The 20,888-nt window shown below is 40.5% G+C and overlaps 1 protein-coding gene and 1 long non-coding RNA gene across 2 annotated transcripts; one reads left to right on the top strand and one right to left on the bottom strand.

The window, feature by feature from the left end:
• Positions 1–344: 344 nt before the first annotated feature.
• On the bottom strand, positions 345–20,751 carry pias2 (protein inhibitor of activated STAT, 2). Its single transcript, XM_063897517.1, has 14 exons — positions 20,679–20,751; positions 17,585–17,769; positions 14,641–14,728; positions 14,511–14,561; positions 12,040–12,130; positions 11,822–11,956; positions 11,602–11,707; positions 11,348–11,421; positions 9,947–10,107; positions 7,970–8,103; positions 7,426–7,615; positions 4,941–5,077; positions 4,823–4,860; positions 345–3,763 (listed from the first exon to the last, which is right to left on the bottom strand). Exons 2-14 carry the CDS (start codon positions 17,694–17,696, stop codon positions 3,551–3,553), a joined length of 1,530 nt encoding a protein of 509 aa, XP_063753587.1. The 5' UTR covers positions 17,697–17,769; positions 20,679–20,751; the 3' UTR covers positions 345–3,550.
• Positions 1,482–12,450, top strand: LOC134873717 (uncharacterized). Its single transcript, XR_010166977.1, has 3 exons — positions 1,482–1,610; positions 9,874–10,127; positions 11,836–12,450. It is a non-coding gene; the product is annotated as an uncharacterized LOC134873717 (long non-coding RNA).
• Positions 20,752–20,888: the final 137 nt, after the last annotated feature.

Raw genomic sequence — 20,888 nt, 5'->3', positions numbered from 1 at the left:
TGTGGGATTATTGAACAGCCCAGCAGAAACATCTACCAAACGTTTGTATCTATGAAGCCATGTGAACAGTTCAGAACAGAGTAATGTAAGCACAGTATTTGCAGCAGCTGCCTTCCCGCTTTTATTTAGAATAACTCCTTAGGAATAAATTGTTTTGAAGCGATGGGGCAGGAAAGGTTAAATCCTTGTGTCTGATTGGCTCATTTTTAATCATGTGATCACTAAGGAGCTGAAGTGTTCCTCATACACTTTATAGCATCTTATTTTTCTACCTTCAGCGAGTAGCAGGTTCACTTCCTGGAATAATAAACACCTTTAAAACATTTCCAAGTTACAGATATTAGCTGATTTAAAAAAAAGTAAATTTTAATAATACAAAAACACCAACACATGTCAAGTTTAAAATACAGAAAAACAGAGACAATTTTGTAATAAACCATCCTGTAATAAACCTTGTGAATCTGAAGCAACTTTCTTTAAGTTATCTGGATTGTTTCAAAGTACATAACGAACGAAGGGTACACAATAAAACAACATCTGCCTGGTAACTTTCCAAAAGTATTACCAGTAATTCCATAAAACAAGAGACCTTAATGCTAACCCTCCCCCGCCCGTCTGTGAGAATAGAGGCTGTAAAGCTGGGAACAAAATTGATGCTGTTGAATCTGGACTTTTTTCAACTGTGGTTTCCCAGAATTACAAACAAACATCTCGCCTGTCACCAGTGGTATCTCTCCATGCAGAGTTTGAATTTTATTGTTCCAGGTTTCGAGATAATATATTTTCCTTCATCACAACTCAATGAATAAGAACGTAGTTTTCACAGTTTAAGTTCAATTAAAGATGGCCTCCATAGGGATACTGGAGAAAAAGAACACACCATTCTGGGAAGTACACTTGATGAATGAAACCTAGGTGAGAATTTGGATATCAACTAAAGCACAGAGCCGGAGTCTGGACCTGGTTAGCATAACGACTGGAAACAGCTAGCTCTGGTCAGCCCATCTGCCAATGACGTATGGGTTATTTGTCCCTAGTGAGACGTGATCAATTTCACAAGCCGGTGAATGTTTAAAATGTATTGAAACGTAATATCTCGGAGGCCACTGAGCTAAGTGAGATTTATTTCAGTTTGGGAGAACTGATCGTTATCACAGCCTTTAAATTGCCAACATTCATTAACAGTGTTTGAAAAACACAAATACACAGACCTAGAAAATAAACTTCACTAGCCCCTCCACCATCTGTATTTTAGTTCCAGATACTGACAGTGTTGTTTTCTATGTGCCAGTATGTTTCAAAGTGGAGAGCAGGTCCCTGAGATTGAGCTCCCGATGGCTTGGAGTCCACATGCACAGCAAGCCATCCCGATCATGTAGGAGTGTAGAGTACAGTAGCTGCCCGGTTTACTGGCTGATATGAGAAAGGGGAGGTGTTGACACTGAGTGAATGTTCATGTTCAATCCATCTATCCCTGTCCAACAACACAGCGTCATCAGCATACACTCTGAACACATGCAGCTCAGAAGATTTACAGAGACTGAAGAGAAGAGGATCCCAGTTTTGGCAGTATTAGTGTTTGCAACAAAACCGTCCCACAATGATGATATGTGAGTACGTTAGCTAAACATTTTGTGAAATACACTTGTTGACTTTCTTTCTGAGACCTAGATGAAAGGCTCCTATGCCTGTTTAAAGCACAGCTTGAGTCCAGACCTGGTCAGACTAGCTTAGCATGACAGCAAGTAACAGCTAGCTTGGGGTAGCACATAATGCCCGGTATAATAACAGATTTTATTTCTGTTTGTGTCTGAAGCAAACAAACGGGACGGAGCGTGTGTATCTGGGATCTTTAGAGAGGTCAGGATAGACAGGTTTGAGCCTCAGAACATGGCTACCTGGTCCCCTCTGCTTCCAGTCATGCTAAGCTAGGCTAGCCAGGCCCTGACTCTTGCTCTGTACTTAGACGGATGATATTGATAGACATCTGATCATTTCAATCGCTGAAAGAAGGCAAATGAGTGTAAGTTTTGGATCTGCAAAATCATTTTAGCTTCTGGGCCAACAACTTGACTGTACATAAAGGAAGGGGATTGGATTCGGGAGGCAGAGTGGAAACCAACTGGAACCATTTACTGCGAACTACATTTACAACTTTATTATCTAATGCTAATTAAATTATTATTGCTCTGACTTAATCACAAAGGAACCTTTTAGGTTGAGCGCTGCCCTGTAACAGCTGGTAGAACACTTAAAAATAAAAATTGAATAACCGACCGGCCTGTTTACAGTTCATCAGTCCAAAAGTATTTTTCGGCATACTTAAATTTCATTCACCGGCATGGATGCTGTGTGAAACAAGTTGAGAGTGGCGAGTCCAAGCTCTCCTTCCGTCTGTCTCGCCATTCTTTCACGATGAGGCACAGCGCAGGTCAGCCAGCTCTCAAGAGGCTCACGTCAGATGAACATTGGTATAAATGAAGATTTCAATTTTCTAAAAATGTCAAACAATATTAAAAAAAAAACAAGGATTACAGATATTTACCTATCAGCGGGAGGAAAAAAAAACCCTACAGAGGTGAGTGTGTGTTATTCACATAAACAAGTATATAAGGATGGCCACAAGACTAGATGTTCAGGGCATAATGATGACACAAATTCAAAGTTAAAATAAACTAGTAAACATCCCCAGGTAATATTTTTAAATTGAACACTACAACTAATGACTTCCTTTCATGTTTGAGGATGTTCCACTGATTGCCCAGCATACAATAGCACAGAGCTGAAGTCAATGAGTGGTGGCTGATACAGAAAGCAAGTCAGGAGGAGACAGGGTTTTCCTAAGGATGAGACCAAACCAGTGATAAAACAACTGGACTGAAACAAAGCTAAACCACTAAGAAATACATAACCAAACCAAAGCTAAAACGCTGGGGAAATTTGGTACGAAAACCAAATAACTCAAGTTTTAATGGCATGTGAGGTAAAAGAGCCCATGAGAGTATTTCCCAGAGTCAAACAGGTCTTCCAGCCTCTGGGAGCCCTCACAGCACTTTTACAACACACGTCAGCACCCATTTACTCGCATTCATACAGAGGCAGAGGGCTGCCATACAAGGTGCCACCTGCTCATCAGGAGTGATAAATACTTAAGCACACACACTCACACGCTGTTAGCCACACTATCGTTGGCAATATGGGGTTCAGTATCTTGCTAGATGACACTTCAACATGTTGTTTGCAGGGGGTGGGGATCACTCTGCCTCCTGAACCGCAGCCACCAAGAGATGAGTACTTGGTCAAGAGAGATCACAATACACTGACTCACAATGTTGTCTTTGGCCATCAAATTATGTTTCATCCTGTGTGCAAAACCCTTTTGAAGAACCCCAACGGCACAAAGAATAGAGTTTTTTACAACGTTACTATGCTCAGATCATCAAAGTGCTCGAGTGGGTGCTTCTGTGGAGAATTCTACATGGTATGTTCACGTAGTGCACACTGAGAAGGCCACAGAAAACAGGCCTGAAGAGGTCCAGTGAGATGTGGCTCAGTCTAGTGAAATGATATCTGAAATGCCGCTGTCAGTGCCCCCTCCGTTGCCCCCTCCTCCAGTGATGACCCGAGTCTCGTGGATGGAGCTGGCAGCGTGGGTGCTGGTGTCGTAGTGGCTGCTGGAGGAGGACACCAGGGCGGAGCTGGTGCTGGCTGCACTTTGCATGCTGCTCGTCAGGTTGTCCAGGAACATCTGCGGCCGGTAATGCTGAGCAGGAGGAAACAACAATCATTTATTCAAGTCCACTCAAACAGTGTTTCACTGCTCAGATACAATTCCAACTCTGCCCTCTTTTTTTATATCCACCTAGTAACAAGAGCTGAGTCAGGCTGACTCAGTGGACAGCTAGCGCCATCCCATTTTTAATTGGTCTTTTAATCTTTATTCATTATTTATTCGTATATTGTTTTATTTATTGTACAGGTTTTTACTTGTATTGTTTATTTTTACAATTCTATTAGCGACTTTTGATCTTTATTATTCTTTTTATTTTATTTAGTTGTTAATCACCTTATTTGGGTATCATTTTTATGATATTTTACTTTTTGGTTGCTACAGCTGTTATACTGATGTCTCAGATACATTTAATAGGGAAATAGGCGTTGAGTGACCGTGGCCACAGTGCGCACTGCTGTGACCATGTGCATGCAACAAACTAAACCTGGATCAACTTTTTTTATGCATTTGTTTTTCTTTTTCGAATCTCCTCTGGCAGGCCGAAAACTCGCTGCTCCATATTGCTCTTTTGCTAACTGGACTTTTCCTCACATTTTACATTTCATTTATTATGCGACTCCTACAACACTTAATATAAATAATATCCAACATTTAAATTATGTTAGCTGAAACTTTGCCCTTCATAGTTTTGATTTGACAGATAGTCTACAGATTCTTATCTTTCACGGTCAATATTTTACTTTTTAGTTCGGTTTTATTTTCTATTTGGAGATATTCTATTTTATGTTTGTTTATTTTCCACTCTTTTTATTTTTCAAATAATGTGCCCTGCCTTATTTTAACATGCTGCTGTGACAAAAACATTTCCCGATTAGGCTATATCTTATCTTAACTTATTCAACTCAATAAAAAAAGTTTAGTAAGTCAGTGTCAGTTTACTCTTTTTCCAATTTGCTGCAACACAAACAAAAAAGCAGCTTAAACAAGTAGCCTACATTTTGTAAGTAGCAATTGGACTTTCTGTTTCAGCTTTGAATTCTGGTTTACACTGATAAGATGAGAGAAATGTGATCACAGTAGAAAACTGACCTGAGGATCTGCTTGAATTAAGGAAAACAAATCCAGACCTGCAGGTTAGAGAGAAAGATGGTTAACAGTGCGCCGTAGGGGTAATGCTGGCAGTCAGAGTCCCTTCCCACTAACTCACTCTGCATGTCTGTGGGGATGGAGGCCAGGGTGGAGGGGTGGAAGGGGACTGCATAGTCAGCCAGCGTAGAGGTCAGGTAGGACGGGTCCAGGACCTGGACATTTGGCACGCGCACAGTGGGCTGGTAGGTCAACACTCTGAGAGGACACACAAGCATTACTGTCACAGTCTGGGGCAGACATTTCTTTTCATCTAGACTTTAGTGTATATTTTCAAAGACATACATAAAAGGAAAGACAGCAATTCAATATGACGTAAAGGCTCACACACAAAAAACAAAACAGAACAACACAAGGGATGAGGGAGGGGGGGGTTACAGTGTGAATTTTATTTCATGCATGCATATGGTCTTGTATAAGTTCATGATTTACTCCATAGCATAGACATACTTTCATTATTATTTTATTTTTCCCCTGTTCTAATGTTCTGTTTTCAACCTTTAGTGAGGATTATTGTTTACAGAAAAAATAATTGTTCGACCAACAACCCAAAAAAGTTGCAAAATGAGAAATTGTAACCTGATACAGCTCCGAAAAAAAATAAGAGACCACTCCACATGTTTCTTAAATCTTTATCTCTACATGTATGGCAGTCTTTCCAGTGTCTGTTGAATTCCAACGCAGAGAAAAATTGTCAGTAGTTTATAGAATACACTAAAATAATAATAATTTAACTCAAAGACAAATCTATAAATAGTAAAACCAGGGAAACTGATAATGATGCAGTGGTCTCTTGATTTTTCCTGGGGCTGTATAGCAGAGGTGGGACCAAGTCACTGTTTAGCAAGTCACAAGTCAGTCCCAAGTCTTAGCAGTCAAGTCCAAGTCAAGTCCCAAGTAAAGACAGAGAAGGGCAAGTCGAGTCCAAGTCATCATGTACTCTTCACTTAATATTTCAATTATTAGACTATCGATCATCATTTGAACATATCAATCTAATCTACAGTCTGATTTTATAAATACAGATTGAAATATGTTCAATGTTTTCTGTGTTGAAATCTTTTGCGAGAGAGAGAGACAGAAAGAGAGAGAGACAGAGAGAGACAGAGAGAACTTTCTCATGCCACAGTAATGTGGCATGAGAAAGTTCTGGAAAGTTGTTTTCTCAGGCATTTGTAAAGTCAACTTTGACAACAGTTTGTTCGACTTCTGTGCACAACTAGAACATCTGTGCAACAGAAATCAGTACAGTCGAGGGAAAAATACGGGTACAGTCATCAGGAAAATGTATTTTTCTCTGGTTGTGCCTCCAAATGTAAGGGGGTGAGAGAGAGAGAGAGAGAGAGAGAGAGAGAGAGAGAGAGAGAGAGAGAGAGAGAGAGAGAGAGAGAGAGAGAGAGAGAGAGAGAGAGAGAGAGAGAGAGAGACCAGATGGACAGCTCTCAACTAGGCTTTCCTTCCGCGGTGCAATTGCATCTTTTCCATAGATGAAATCCGGGAAAACCGTGAATATTAATGAGGGGAAAACCGGGGATTATCCAATCACGTTGGTTAAATCCCTGATCCAATCCAAAAAGGCCAAAATCCGCCACATGATTGCATCACTTGCGCTTGCCTGCCGGCTCTCGCACTTTACGTTCTTCGGGGCTTCGCAAGTTAGCATTGCAGGGAAGGTTGTCCAAGATCAGGAATTTAGTTTTTGACTCGAGACATGTCAAGTCATTACAAGTAAAAGAGGCAAAGTCCGAGTCAAGTCTCGAGTTAATAGTATTAGCAAGTCAGGCCGAATTTGATCAAGTCAAGTCTGAAGTCATTAAAATCATGACTCGAGTCCACATGTCTGCTGTATAGCAGGGAAAATAAGAATTTGATTTAAAAACAAGCAAACAAAATAGTCCGTGTTTGTTTTTGTAAACGTTAAGCTTGCTTGGGAACATGGCACTGTTAGATTTTTTTTTTTTATGTGCAGCAACTAAATAATATTTGTTTTATTTAGAAATTGAATCATTTCACACAGCACACCGGACGATCTCAACTGGCCTGACCCATAACTGGGTAGAAATCCTTGCTCTATATTACTACTCATTTTTTTGGGCTGCTGTGATGGTTTAGGTCCAGGAAGGACATTATCGAGACGAATAACCTGTTATCTACCCTATCAAAATCTGAAAGGGAGGAGGCAGCTTCTTCCATTCTTAACCAGCCACATTATTTGAAGTTGAAAGGCTTTCTGGCACTCTAATTCATGAGTGTAAGGCGTTTGAGCTATGACTTTATTTTAAGTTTAGAAATAATGCCATTGGTCGTTGTGCCCAGCAAGCATGAAGCTGGACTCAAGGCCATTCCGGTATTCAGGTGAATACTTGTGAATATTGTGGACCACTAATTGGGGCTTCCTCTCTGCTCATTCATTAAATGTCACTGATGTCATACTTATGGATGGAATTATGAACAGCTTATATGTTCAGTTTGTTGTTTCTGGAACAACACTGGTGCAGGTATGTCTATTTATAGTTGTAGAAAAGGACAAAGACAGGCTTGCTCACCCCTTCGCATGCATGTCCTCGCTCTTGGAAATGTAAATGCAGCGTTTCTTCAGGGGAGGGTCCGAGTCCTCTTCATCAGAGGAAGAGGAGGACGAGCTTTCCAGAGTCAGGTCGATCACATCTGCCTTTTTGGTGGTGCTGGGCTCAGTAGAGTGGGGGACCACAGCAGACTGGCGCAAAGGAACTGTAGCTAAAAGTTTCAAAGGTTTAGACCGACATAGATTTGTATATTAACAGTAATTCTCATGAAGAATCCAAAACCAACATGTCTGTCCCTCTCTGGCTTTCTGTCTGTGGTTCTCAGCTCCGAGTCCATTGCACACTACTGAACTCTCAAAACAAACTTAATCTTAAAAACATTCTTAAGATCACCCCCAGAAACTGCCGTAAAATGCTTCGATATATTTCAGTCAGCATCATCGGAGATAGCAGCATTTTCACACATGTGCAGAACCATCAGGTCTCCAGTACGGATCAGCTGGTGACAACATACTGTTGGTAGGATCATTTCAAACCTTGCTCAGGAACAGGAGGATGTACTTACTCTCTATTTTTGAAATCGACTGTGAGGACACTTTGACGGCTTCTTTCTTTGGTCTCATGGGACACCAGGTTCCGTCCTCTTGGAACTTGATTTCATCCACATCGGAGCAGTCATTCAGGATCTCCAGGAATAAACTGAACAAAGAACAAATCCCCTCGGTCAGCAGTTTATAGCAGGGGCACACTCACTGGTCAGGTGGTTTCCAGTTTATGACCCATGACTTTAGATCCCAGGTATTCACTACAATGAGGGATTTAGACCTAAAACACCTAGAAAAAATGCCTGTAAAACCTATGGGCGATTTTAGAAGAACTCCCTAAAACCTGAAGTTTTTCTGGAAATTCAACAATTGTGTCAACGCCTACTAAATAATTGATTTCTCAGCCTCTGTAGCAGATAGAAACACAATTCAGAAAGTATTTGAGAGCTTACAGAGTTGCTTTCATGAGTGGCCTCTGCAGGTAAATCGACTTTCACCCCTGGGGTGCGGTTGAAAGAACTTTGTGGATTAGAGTAGTAATTCTCCACTTGGTTTCAAAACCTTCAAACTCATGGTCATCATCGTCGCCGTCTTCAAACATATGTCTTAACCATAAATCCCGGTCGATTGGATCGATGGGTTCAAAGTCGTCAGCAATAATGTCATCAGCGCTGTGCAGATCGTCAATATCACTACCATCACTAACTTCAGAATTCCTTCTGCAGTTGCCATGATTGCTCGAAAAAAATCCAAACAATGCCACGTGTATATTCTGATGCATTTCATTGGGCTAAGAGGCCGATAATTATGCAAAAAAATACCACAGAGCTCTTGTAATAGAAAATGACGTATCCGTTTTCCCTGCTTCAATGGTAGAATGACGCAACAGCGCCCCCGGTTTGAATGGTAGAAATGTGGCAACGCTTTCCTGGCTTAAATGGGTTAAGACTTCAGTATATCATGTTAATTTTACTCTATATGAACGTGTGGAAGGTCTTCGTTGATAAGACTGAAAAGATAAATATCAATATATTCCAATCCTGAACCTTCAATGTTTTGTTTCTGCAATACCATGTAAACTCTATCACACACATGGAATTACATGTGCATACTACATTGAAAGGTCCCCTATTACGCAAAATGCACTTTTTCATGATTTTTATACATAAATAAAACCCTCTCCCTTTTCCTCCTTACCCACACCTCTAAAAACGGGGGTACAAACGAGCTGATCCGGATCAGACACACTCAGAGCTAACGCTGTACTGGAGAGACTGTGTGTAATATAAAGGTCCTGTCCTTGTGGTAAACCGAGAGAGAAACGTTTGAGCTCCATACTGTTTCAGAAATAATGCTGGATGTGGTTTGGAACATAATATGGCGTTTAATCAGAGGAGAGATCATGACGCTCCAAAGGGGCGTGGCCAGCAGCAGCTCCAAAGGGGCGTGGCCAGCAGCAGCTCCAAAGGGGCGTGGCCAGCAGCAGCTAGTTCATTTAAAGCTACAGTCACAGAATCAGCACTTCAGGAACAGGGCTGAAATAGAGGGGGATGAGGCATGCTACAATGGGGGATCTGTTTGATATTTTGAGCAAAACACTTCAGACATGTTTGTATAGATATGGCCCTACAATATATTGTTCAAATATAGCATAATAGGAGACCTTTAAGGAAGGTTAAACTATGTAGTGGAGAGCCTGGCTGTCTTTAAAGATAGTAGCACTGCAACATTAACAGGCGGGACAAAACATGTCACAGTAAAGAAAGGATCAGATTTTGATCAGCTTTAATAGAGTCGATACGCAAAATTTGTATTATTTGTATCGGTCAGGTACATCTATATTTAGAATACATCAAATTGATGGAGTTTGGATAGATATGGTGAGAAACTGTGTGCATTGTTAACATTACGCCTATTTTCTCAGCGGCCAAAGTTTTAGGATGAGAAGCAGAGAAATTAAGAATGGATCTGCCATGCTTGGAATAAATGGGACTGACCCGTCGATGATGAGACTCTCGTACGCAGCCTTCTTGTCACACACAGGACAGATCCAGGTGGGTTTCTTCTCGTTCATCTGCAGGTACAGGGCAGCGTCAAAACACTGCAGGTGGGAGCAGGTCACCGCCCGGCACGGCACCGTCAAACGCATCTTACCCAGCTGGAGGACAAAACACACAGGTCAGTCAGGAGTTGAGCTTTGAGGAAAGGCTTGGTTCAATTCATGCAAGTTTACTTTTCTTTTTAAAAAGGTCTCGCACTCACAGGTGCATTAAACAGTGTGTCGGTGGTAGATGTGGTGCTGCATTAACTTTGACATAAAACCATAATATTAGGTAGGTAAAATAGGTAGTTATTGAAGGCAACACTCTCTGATGGAGTGATGAGGGATGAACACAGCAGCTGCCAGTGAGTTTTCTTTTTATAACACTATAATGGGACGATGTTAAAAAGGCATTTTATTTGTGTAATGTAACAAGTGGAAAGGTCACAATAAGACAAGGATTGCAACAGTGGCAATATTAATTTAACTTAATAATTATGGCATGACAACCAATATAACTCGACTTCTGAAGGGAGTGCTCATTTATTGGTTATAGGCGAAGCTGCTCTTCAGTCTTTGTGTTTTTTTAAATGTAATTCTGTTATGTTTATTGAATTTTTCTGACTTTGGCACCCACCAGTGGTATCTCAAAGCAGAACCTGTGGCAGAGCAATGCATGATCATACTGGGATCAGATCAATGGGCAGAGAATATTTTCACATTTGTTGAGGAACTATATTTTATTCAAAATCTGAAATAATGTAATAGTTCCCGTTGGAAATTGGTTTTTCGTGACAAACAAAATATATATATTATACAAATTTAAGTAAAAATGTCCACAAAGATGCTATCAAAATGAAAAATTATACAACATTATATAAACAAAATAACTGTTATGCCAGCATATTGACTCAGAGTGCCTGGTGTTCAGCATCAGGGGTGGGGCTTTGTTTATTCCCAAGACAGTTGGTCAGTGGCGCACAAAGCCAAAATGGCTTGACGCTTGATAGCAAAAGGTCACAAATTAGCAATCATGTCTGCCTGTCGAGTTCAAAAGTACCCATACATGGACCAATAGAGCATGTGCACTGGAGTTTCCCTTAAGCCCCGCCTTCGATCTCCTGTTCTCGGCTCAGTCAGATGATAGGAGAGAGAAAATAACTCTGGATTCGGCTTTTAGTGCTGGGGGCTTGCCCCTCACAGAGTACAGTCTGATGGCCACAGGCAGAAAGGACTTTCTGGTTGAATGAGTATTTCACTGAAGGTACTCTTGTGCCTGACCAGCATAATGGTCAGAATAATTTAAAACGTGCTATTTAAAAGTCACATAAACATTGAACATGGGTGCTTCATTTACCGGGCACATGAGTGAGACTCGAAGGCTCGTTGTAGCGATCTCACTGTCTGGATCTGCCGTCAGCTTCTCTTTAACTGGAATACAGAGGGCGTGGGAAACAGAATGACTCATTTAAATTAAAAAATGATATACCATACGCAAAAACCAAAGTAAAAACACACATCTCAGTCATCACTAGGGGCCCACTCCAGACTAGCTCTCAACAGGTTGTGTGAAACTGTACTGCACCCCTGAAGGCTTTACGGTGTACTCACTTAGTGCTCTGGAGTGGTCTGGGTTTCTGATGCCCTTCATCCTCAGCCTCTGCAGCAGCAATGGTGATGTCAGCTGCCTCACCAGGTACACAGACATGGAATAGGTCTGTAAAACATTAAAACAAACCACCTTTACGGAATCTGGTGCACTGTTAATGACCCAAAATGTCCAACTCGAGCACAGGAAAAGAATAGATAGTATATATTCTTATTTTCTCACTTTTCCAATTTCAGGTGCCCATGTCACTGAAATCTGATTGGGTACAGCAGAGGAGAGGCGGACCAGAGAGGTGATGTTGAGAGGTCTTCCCGGTCTCTTCTGTTCCACACCATTTTTTGGTGGCGGTGCGTAACCCTGCGGGAACAAAAGACTTTGTTAGCGTCTGTATGGGGATCAATTCAGTTGGACTGACTTCTGGAGTACAAGAAAGCACTTACTGGCAGAGGGAAAAGTTTCCCGTTGACCTTTATACACAGACTGTTTGGGTAGTTATCCTCTTGAGTGCAACTCGTCTCTGACAAGCAAAACCTGACAACACGAAGAAAAATTTAAGAGACAGAATCTGTATCCAGGAAAAAAGCACTCTTTATGAGTTCAAATTATGTTCAGCAAAACCTTTGTATTGTAGTGTTTTTGAACAAGTGTCTTCCCCTTTTAAAGTACATGTTCATTGTGTTTGCTAAACCTGTGATGGATCATTAATAATGGGAGCACAGGTGGACAGTTTTTCTTAATGCTGGTGCTATTCTTTACAGAGCAGGGCAGCGTATGGCTGATATAGATCCTCTGATACCAAAACATCATAAATGATACACAATATTGTTGAATGTCAATTGACATTTATATAATTCTGGTTGTCTGTATTGTCTTTGTTTACTGAAGCAGACCTGTATTCTGTCTGCTTTATTTGCACAAATAATTGAAACAAATGAATCATGTTTTAAAGCAAAAAAATACAAAACCCAAATCTTGGGTTTACTGCAATTAAAAACATCATTTATGAACAAAATGTCTTGTTTCTGTGTGACATCAATAAAACAAATAGTGTTAGGGTAGTGCTCTCTCTGGTGATGGCTTCATGAAATGCTAACATAATTAAATCAATAATCGGTTTAGTTTGGAGTCATCACGAAAACAGTATACAGTGGGGCAACAAAGTATTTAGTCAGCCACCAATTGTGCAAGTTCTCCCATTTAAAAAGATGAGAGAGGCCTGTAATTTTATCATAGGTATACCTCAACTATGAGAGACAGAATGAGAAAAAAAAATCCAGAAAATCACATTGTAGGATTTTTAAAGAATTCATTTTCACATTATTGTGGAAAATAAGTATTTGGTCAATAACAAAAGTTCATCTCAATACTTTGTTATATACCCTTTGTTGGCAATGACAGAGGTCAAACGTTTTCTGTAAGTCTTCACAAGGTTTTCACACTGTTGCTGGTATTTTGGCCCATTCCTCCATGCAGATCTCCTCTAAAGCAGTGATGTTTTGGGGCTGTCGCTGGGCAACACGGACTTTCAACTCCCTCCAAAGATTTTCTATGGGGTTGAGATCTGGAGACTGGCTAGGCCACTCCAGGACCTTGAAATGCTTCTTACGAAGCCACTCCTTCGTTGCCCTGGCGGTGTGTTTGGGATCATTGTCATGCTGAAAGACCCAGCCACGCTTCATCTTCAGTGCCCTTGCTGATGGAAGGAGGTTTTCACTCAAAAACTCACGATACATGGCCCCATTCATTCTTTCCTTTACACGGATCAGTCGTCCTGGTCCCTTTGCAGAAAAACAGCCCCAAAGCATGAGGTTTCCACCCCCATGCTTCACAGTAGGTATGGTGTTCTTTGGATGCAACTCTGCATTCTTTCTCCTCCAAACACGACGAGTTGAGTTTTTACCAAAAAGTTCTATTTTGGTTTCATCTGACCATATGACATTCTCCCAATCCTCTTCTGGATCATCCAAATGCCCTCTAGCAAACTTCAGACGGGCCTGGACATGTACTGGCTTAAGCAGGGGGACACGTCTGGAACTGCAGGATTGAAGTCCCTGGCGGTGTAGTGTGTCACTGATGGTAGCCTCTGTTACTTTGGTCCCAGCTCTCTGCAGGTCATTCACTAGGTCCCCCCGTGTGGTTCTGGGATTTTTGCTCACCGTTCCTGTGATCATTTTGACCCCACGGGGTGAGATCTTGCGTGGAGCCCCAGATCGAGGGAGATTAGCAGTGGTCTTGTATGTCTTCCATTTTCTAATAATTGCTCCCACAGTGGATTTCTTCACACCAAGCTGCTTACCTATTGCAGATTCAGTTTTGCCAGCCTGGTGCAGGTCTACAATTTTGTCTCTGGTCTCCTTTGACAGCTCTTTGGTCTTGGCCATAGTGGAGTTTGGAGTATGACTGTTTGAGGTTGTGGACAGGTGTCTTTTATACTGATAACGAGTTCAAAAAGGTGCCATTAATACAGGTAACGAGTGGAGGACAGAGGAGCCTCTTAAAGAAGAAGTTACAGGTCTGTGAGAGCCAGAAATCTTGCTTGTTTGTAGGTGACCAAATACTTATTTTACCGAGGAATTTACCAATTAATTCATTAGAAATCCTACAATGTGATTTCCTGGATTGTTTCCCCCATTCTGTCTCTCATAGTTGAGGTATACCTATGATAAAATTACAGGCCTCTCTCATCTTTTTAAATGGGAGAACTTGCACAATTGGTGGCTGACTAAATACTTTTTTGCCCCACTGTACATATTATTTATAATAAATAGGTATAGGTATTATATGATTTTAAAAGAGATTTGATTAATGCTTTGCTCTCTTCATTCAAATAAATGTGTATTTCTTCCATTTGTTTTTCTTTTTCTTTTAGGTCCTAAGTATCTCCAGATGCTTTGTCAGAGACAACTCTCACCTCAGTTGAATCTGAACCATATAGTCTCGTCTTCCCCCTGGTAGAAAGTCCCTGTAAAGAAACAAGGTTTAACAAACTAACTATATTCATTAATTAAAACCACATGGCATGTTTCCTTTAGCAGTCCTACCTGGATATGCACACTTCACGAACTTGTTGTGGTGTCAGGGCAAAGATGAAGTATTTCTCTTGGTGGTACCTCTGTGCCGGGCTCGCTCCTGAAGACACACATGGTGACTGACAGTTAGAGTGCTGCTCATCACAAAACCAAGATACCAAGGCTAAAAACACACACATAGAATCATTAATAAGCTGCATACAGAACAAATCGTTATCATTATGGAAGATTTTCAGGTGGATCACTGCAGTATTCCCAACTCATCTGCACAATCCGCACACCATGCACTCAAATACTCTGCTTAGTGCACTGAAACTGGCTGTTTCCTCAAGTCTAATCTCTCCTGAGTCTTTCACCCTGACATAACAAAGGCTAATTGTGTTCAGAATTCAAAGTTCTACACTGGGGACAAAGGAGCACAATTTTCTCTGGTAAGGCCTTTCTTTGGAAGAATTACAAACTGTCCCGTTACTGATAGCTGGCACTGCCTTCTCAAGGTATAAGTCTTGTTAATCACATAGGGTGTCGATCATGTGAGGATTCAAATACTCTTTATTGACCAAATAACTCAGAATGTGGGTTTAATATCATTGAAGACTGTCCTCTTCTGATATCAAGGGTCCATTTTTCATTTTCAGCCACTACTGTACTATTAAGTGCCAAGTTGATATGAACGCTCAAAATTACGATTGCTCCAATATGACATGAAAGCAGCATTATCTTTTGATAAGCCATTACCCAGCTGGTTGTATTTACCTAATTGAATATATTAAAAGTTTGTTTTTAGTTTGTATAGCCTATAGGGCTGAACGATTAATTGCATTTGCGATAATATCGCAATATGACAAAACGAGGTTTTCCAACCGCAAAGGCTGCAATTTGACTGGTCACGTGATCTGGTCACGTGACTTGCGAGCGAGCCGAGCGGGCAAGGAAAGAAGTCAACGCTGCGCTTGAACCTGTTGCACAATGGCCTCAGGCTCGTCAGAAGAGTGCACGGCTGGAAGTTTGGTACCAAAGAGGGGCGGCACGTCAGTTGTGTGGAATTATTTTGGCTTTAAAAAGGAAGATGCTGCGCAACGTCAGGTATTGTGCAGAATGTGCCTCGCTACTGTTGCTACCTCACGAGGTTCACGATTGATTTATTGCTTGTGTTTGTTGAAAAATACATGAGAAGAGGACCTTGAAAAAATAATCGCATATTAAATCGCAATTGCAATATTGAGGAAAAAAATCGCGATTAGATTATTTTCCAAAATCGTTCAGCCCTAATAGCCTACATGAAAAACATGTTTTGTTCTCATACTATTTGTCTTCTTTAGATTTTTCACATATTACAGAAACAAGTGAAGTCCTTCATTCTACTAAGTAGTCCTTTATTGAAGCATCTGTTTTAGAATTAGGGACAGATGGGTCAAACATGGGCAAAAAACGTGACATAGGCCGATGTTGATCTGTTTTGTTGGCCCAGTCTCGTTTGCCGTCATTTTGAAAAAGCTTCAATACGACATGAATGTGGTATTATCTTTTGATAAGCAATTCCCTAGCTGGCTGTATTTACACAATTCAACACATTTAAGTGGTTTGTACAACCTACTCAGGAAAGTATAGTCATGAAAAATGTTTTGGTGGTATGCTGTTAACAACTTCTTAAATAATGCTTTGGCATCGGTATACATCCCCGGAAAAAACACTCCACATTTTTCTTAAATCTCTACATGTATGGCAGCCATTCCAGTGTCTGTTGAATTCCAACACAGAGAAATGTTGTCAGAAGTTTAGAGAATACAATACAAAATAAATAATAATAATTTAACTCAAAGACAAACCTATAAATAATAATTCTGAAGTGGTATCTTCATTTTTTCCGGCGCTGTATGAAACCATACCTTGTCCGAGTCATGACATCATAACCTGGAGTTACATGTCTCACAGTTTAAAGCAGGGGTCTTCAACGTTTTTCAGGCCAGGGACCCCCAAACTGATGGAGAGTTGGAGCAGGGACCCCCTACTATTAATATGGCATACAATTGTGTTTTATATTAAACGGGGCCTAGTGCAGTGTGTAAACATAGATACTGTTATTGTACATTCAATACTAAGCTATTCAAATAATACACAGGTTAATATATTCATGTTTTTATTTTAAACAAGTGCAAGGTACAGTGTGGCCGTACCACTGCCATTTATGAACATATATCTTGCACACAACACAGGGCTATTAAAATAAATCACAATAAAAGTTTGAACTTTAAACAAGTGCAAGGTGCAGAGTGGCTGTGCCACTGTCATTTATAAACAAACACTGCGCTATGAGATTTTAACACTAAACATGCATGTAGATGGGACAATGAATCCTCAAACCATCTGTGGATGGCACACGTACTCTCACATCAGTGAGATGTCTGACCCTGATGAGCAGCACACAGCTGATCCAGCCTTGGACGGATGGAGGTTGTCAGGCAGAGGGTCATATCAGCCTCAGGCTGCAGCCTTGACCTGTATTTGTTTTTCAAGTAAGTCAGTGAGGAAAATCCACTTTCGCAAAGATAGGTTGTGGCAAAGGGCAAAAGGCTCATCATGGCTTTTCCTGCCAATTGCGGAAAGTCTTTCTGGCAAGAGATCCAGAACTGGGTGAGTGGTTTTGTGTCATATATGTGTCTGAACGTACATAATATTATGTCTATGAGCCAGCGTGTGTCACACGGCCTCGTGATTGGCACATCTGCCTCCATTTTTCCGTTCGCTATAATATTTTGGATTTGTGTTGTGCATTTAAAGACATTGCAATTTGTGGGAAAAAACGGTTTGTAAAAAAAATATATATATATAAAAAATTGTCTAATCAACCAAAGATTTCGCGACCCCCCTGCAGTACCTCCGCGGACCCCCTGGGGGTCGCGACCCCCCCTGTTGAAGACCTCTGGTTTAAAGCAAAAAGAAAAGAAAACCCCACCTAGACTCGAGGGCTTGATGAGGACGTCCAGCACATCATAGAAGGGGAGGGGCTTCATCTGCACATCAGGGTGGACGGGGGGGATGAGGGGTGCTGGCTGCTGGAGGTTCATGCTGGTGTCGGTGTGGTGCCACGCGGCAGTTTTACCTGTCAACACGCAGAGGTTTCTGCTACAGGAAGGACTCCTGCGAACAGAAAAGGCAGTTATAACTGTGTTGACCCCCCCCACATCACAGGGCAACAGAGAGTGCACGCCTACACGACCGACCGCAACACACTTTTTCTCCGTTCGTAGGGAGGGTCCGCCACATTGAGTACAGTTCCAAACAAACAAGAGTGGAAGTTGGTCCTGATAAACCTGCTGCCCCACCTGACTTTGTGTCCCTCAAAACACGCTATGTACACATAGTTCCATACGAACGTCGACTATGAACTGAGCAAAAAAAGAAGGACATTTAATATTATCATACAGATGTAACCAACATGGAGGTTACATATCATTTTGTATTACTTCGTTCATATATACCCGTGTCTAGTGTAGAAAACATTAGATCTGTGGATTTGATTGTAAAGTTGTGAATATTAACAGGAAACTAAGCAGCTCATAAACATCCGAGGAGGAGGTTTTAAAAAACCGCAACGCCACTAAAACATTTTGGACTTTTGTTATAATTAGTTGGCGAGTGGCTGATTTGAAACTACAGTTAAAAAAATGTACAGCTGTTCCCGTTTCTGTCACAGACGGGAAATATCCCCAAAGCTTGCCGCTGTATTTGCACCCTCTGCCTTAAAGAAGGAGCGTCATTCAGCTGTGAGTGTGACTATAGACGGAGTCCACTCCGATTGGAATTGGGCCAATGGGTCTTTGATCCTTGAATAATTCTGGTGACACAGTGCCTGAATTTTGATTTTCAACCTCTTTTCTCATGACAAATAAATCCCAGAAACACCTGAAGCTGGCACACTCTTGATTCCTCTATAAGTTACACAACTGAAGAGACAGTTAAACCAAGTCAAGTAACCTGCTGAACACTACTGCTGATATAAACAAGAAGACACTACACAAGCCACCATCAAGCCCAAACAACAACTCATAATACAAGTCTTGACCACATTGTATGCATGCCTTTCTACGATAAACCTGTATCTTGAGGAAATCTGGAAAAAACTTTTGTTGCCAGGCTTTTGTGGCATTAATGGAATAATCATAAGTCTGGGTTCAATGAGGTTCGCTTACTTTAATACATCATTTTATCTGTGATTCCCTTATTACTACTGTATGTTTTAATGTTCAGTCAACTCATATACAAATGATAAATTCAATATAATCAATTAACATGAACAGGAATGTAAGAAAATACATTTAGAATTTGTTAACACAATCAATTCAATATCTGTGTGCACACATTATTACATGTTCCTATTAAATCCTTTCAGGGTCTACAGGTTTAGATGCAAACATTGTAGAATTGCAGAGGCGTGACATTTGAATGGTAGGTACGTCTGTTTTTGCACTTAATAAATTGATCCGTCCCTCTCTGTTACATTTCTTGTCGGGTTGGATGTTTAACTGAAACTGCTGATTGCAAACCATGTTGATATGACACTGAGTCAATGATCTGTGTTATTCTGTGTACCTGTGTCACCAACAACAGAGAAAAAAGCAAACGATTCTGCATAACTAACATTAAGACATTCAAAAACCCGACATTGTTCACATTTTAAACTTTGAGAACTGGTCATGTTTGCATAGTTACTAACACATTCAGGGGGTTTATTGGGTGTGTCATTTCTGGCTTGATAGCAAATACAGTATGTAGACAACACAGTTAGGTGCATCTGGATGACCTTTTTTTTCTAATATGTTTTGTATCTGTATCAAAAATATTGAGGCAAATTCACACCAATCGCTACAAACGAATACAAGCATAGGCCTATTTCCATAAATCAATTATTCCCGCCTCAAACAAATGCTCCCTGCTCACACTTTTTTTAATAGCACTGAAAGGATAATACATTAACAGATTACTGTTAAATAAAGAAAGAAATTGAGATTACTAGCAGAATTACAGTGTAACAATACATTTTCAAATAAAGATTGATATATTATAGGTAGACGTGCTGAATGAATTTTCTGTATGGCTTATATTTAGACACTTTAATTCCTCGTTATTTTAAATAACATCATTTTGTAATGCAGTAGGTGGACGTTTGATTGATTAAACACAAATACAGTAATAGATGTATTACGGTTAAACAGCCTCAGCTTGTTTTTAGCATGTAAATAGTTAAGTAACGGATAACATTTATGAAGTAACCCTCACTACTGCCTCACACTGCGAAATGATTATCAGCATTGCTTGTATTTTCATTATATCACAGTAACAATGCCTACATTAGACAGAGATGTGTAATACATAAAGTTCATAATCAAAACAACTGCCCAGCGTCCTTTAACCACATTAAATCCCTTTATATTGACCGAACAAGCTAATTATCAATCAATAATCAAAGACTCAGCTGTGTGTTTACATGAGTTGTTTACAGGAAGTATAGTGTACACATAACAGTATAATACAAGGAAACTAGTAAATTGATAAAAACGATTAAAAAACAACAACCTTAAGACTTCAAATCAGTGTGGCTAAGGTTATATGAAGGTGTTAAAAAATAATGTATTTAGACACCATAGCGTTAACTTTTTGCTAGCTGTCGTATCATCGCGATAACAGCTGCATGTTATCGACTCTGTGCAGGAGGGCTTTAATTATCACTAATGTTACTTAACAGCGTTATACACCTGCGTAGAAAGGAAACTACACCGCGACCAGACGCAGTGAAAAACTAATTCAGTAAGGGTTTTAGTTGCAGAGAAACAACGAGACCTATTAGCGTCTGATAGCTTTAAAGGCTAACTTCCGAAAACCCAAACGACCTGCTCTAAAAAGTGCATATTTCTATCAAGCAATGCTTTATCATCAGAGCCCGTTAACTCCGAGCGTCATATTTATAACATCCTATTGTTTCAAGTTTTTGTGACATGTAGTAATGTTGACGGACGAAAGTGACAATCAGTGTTTTTCTTTTAGCCTACCCGAAACTCTTCACTCTCCGCCATCTTGTTGTTCCGGTAATCCCGCCCAGCGTGACTACTTCCAGGTGACGCCCTGACGCCACGGCTCAGACTTGCAGTGGAGCTCCAGTCCACTTTTTCCCCCCTTTGTTTTTTCTTTATTTATTCAAGATTTATGTTCTACCCCTGATCTTGGTACCCCAAAAAGTTGACATTTATATGTATAAAGTA

Source organism: Eleginops maclovinus, chromosome 12 (assembly GCF_036324505.1).
Source record: "Eleginops maclovinus isolate JMC-PN-2008 ecotype Puerto Natales chromosome 12, JC_Emac_rtc_rv5, whole genome shotgun sequence".
Classification (NCBI taxonomy): domain Eukaryota; kingdom Metazoa; phylum Chordata; class Actinopteri; order Perciformes; family Eleginopidae; genus Eleginops; species Eleginops maclovinus.
Note: the sequence above shows the minus strand (reverse complement) of the source record. Positions and strands in the feature narration are given on the sequence as shown.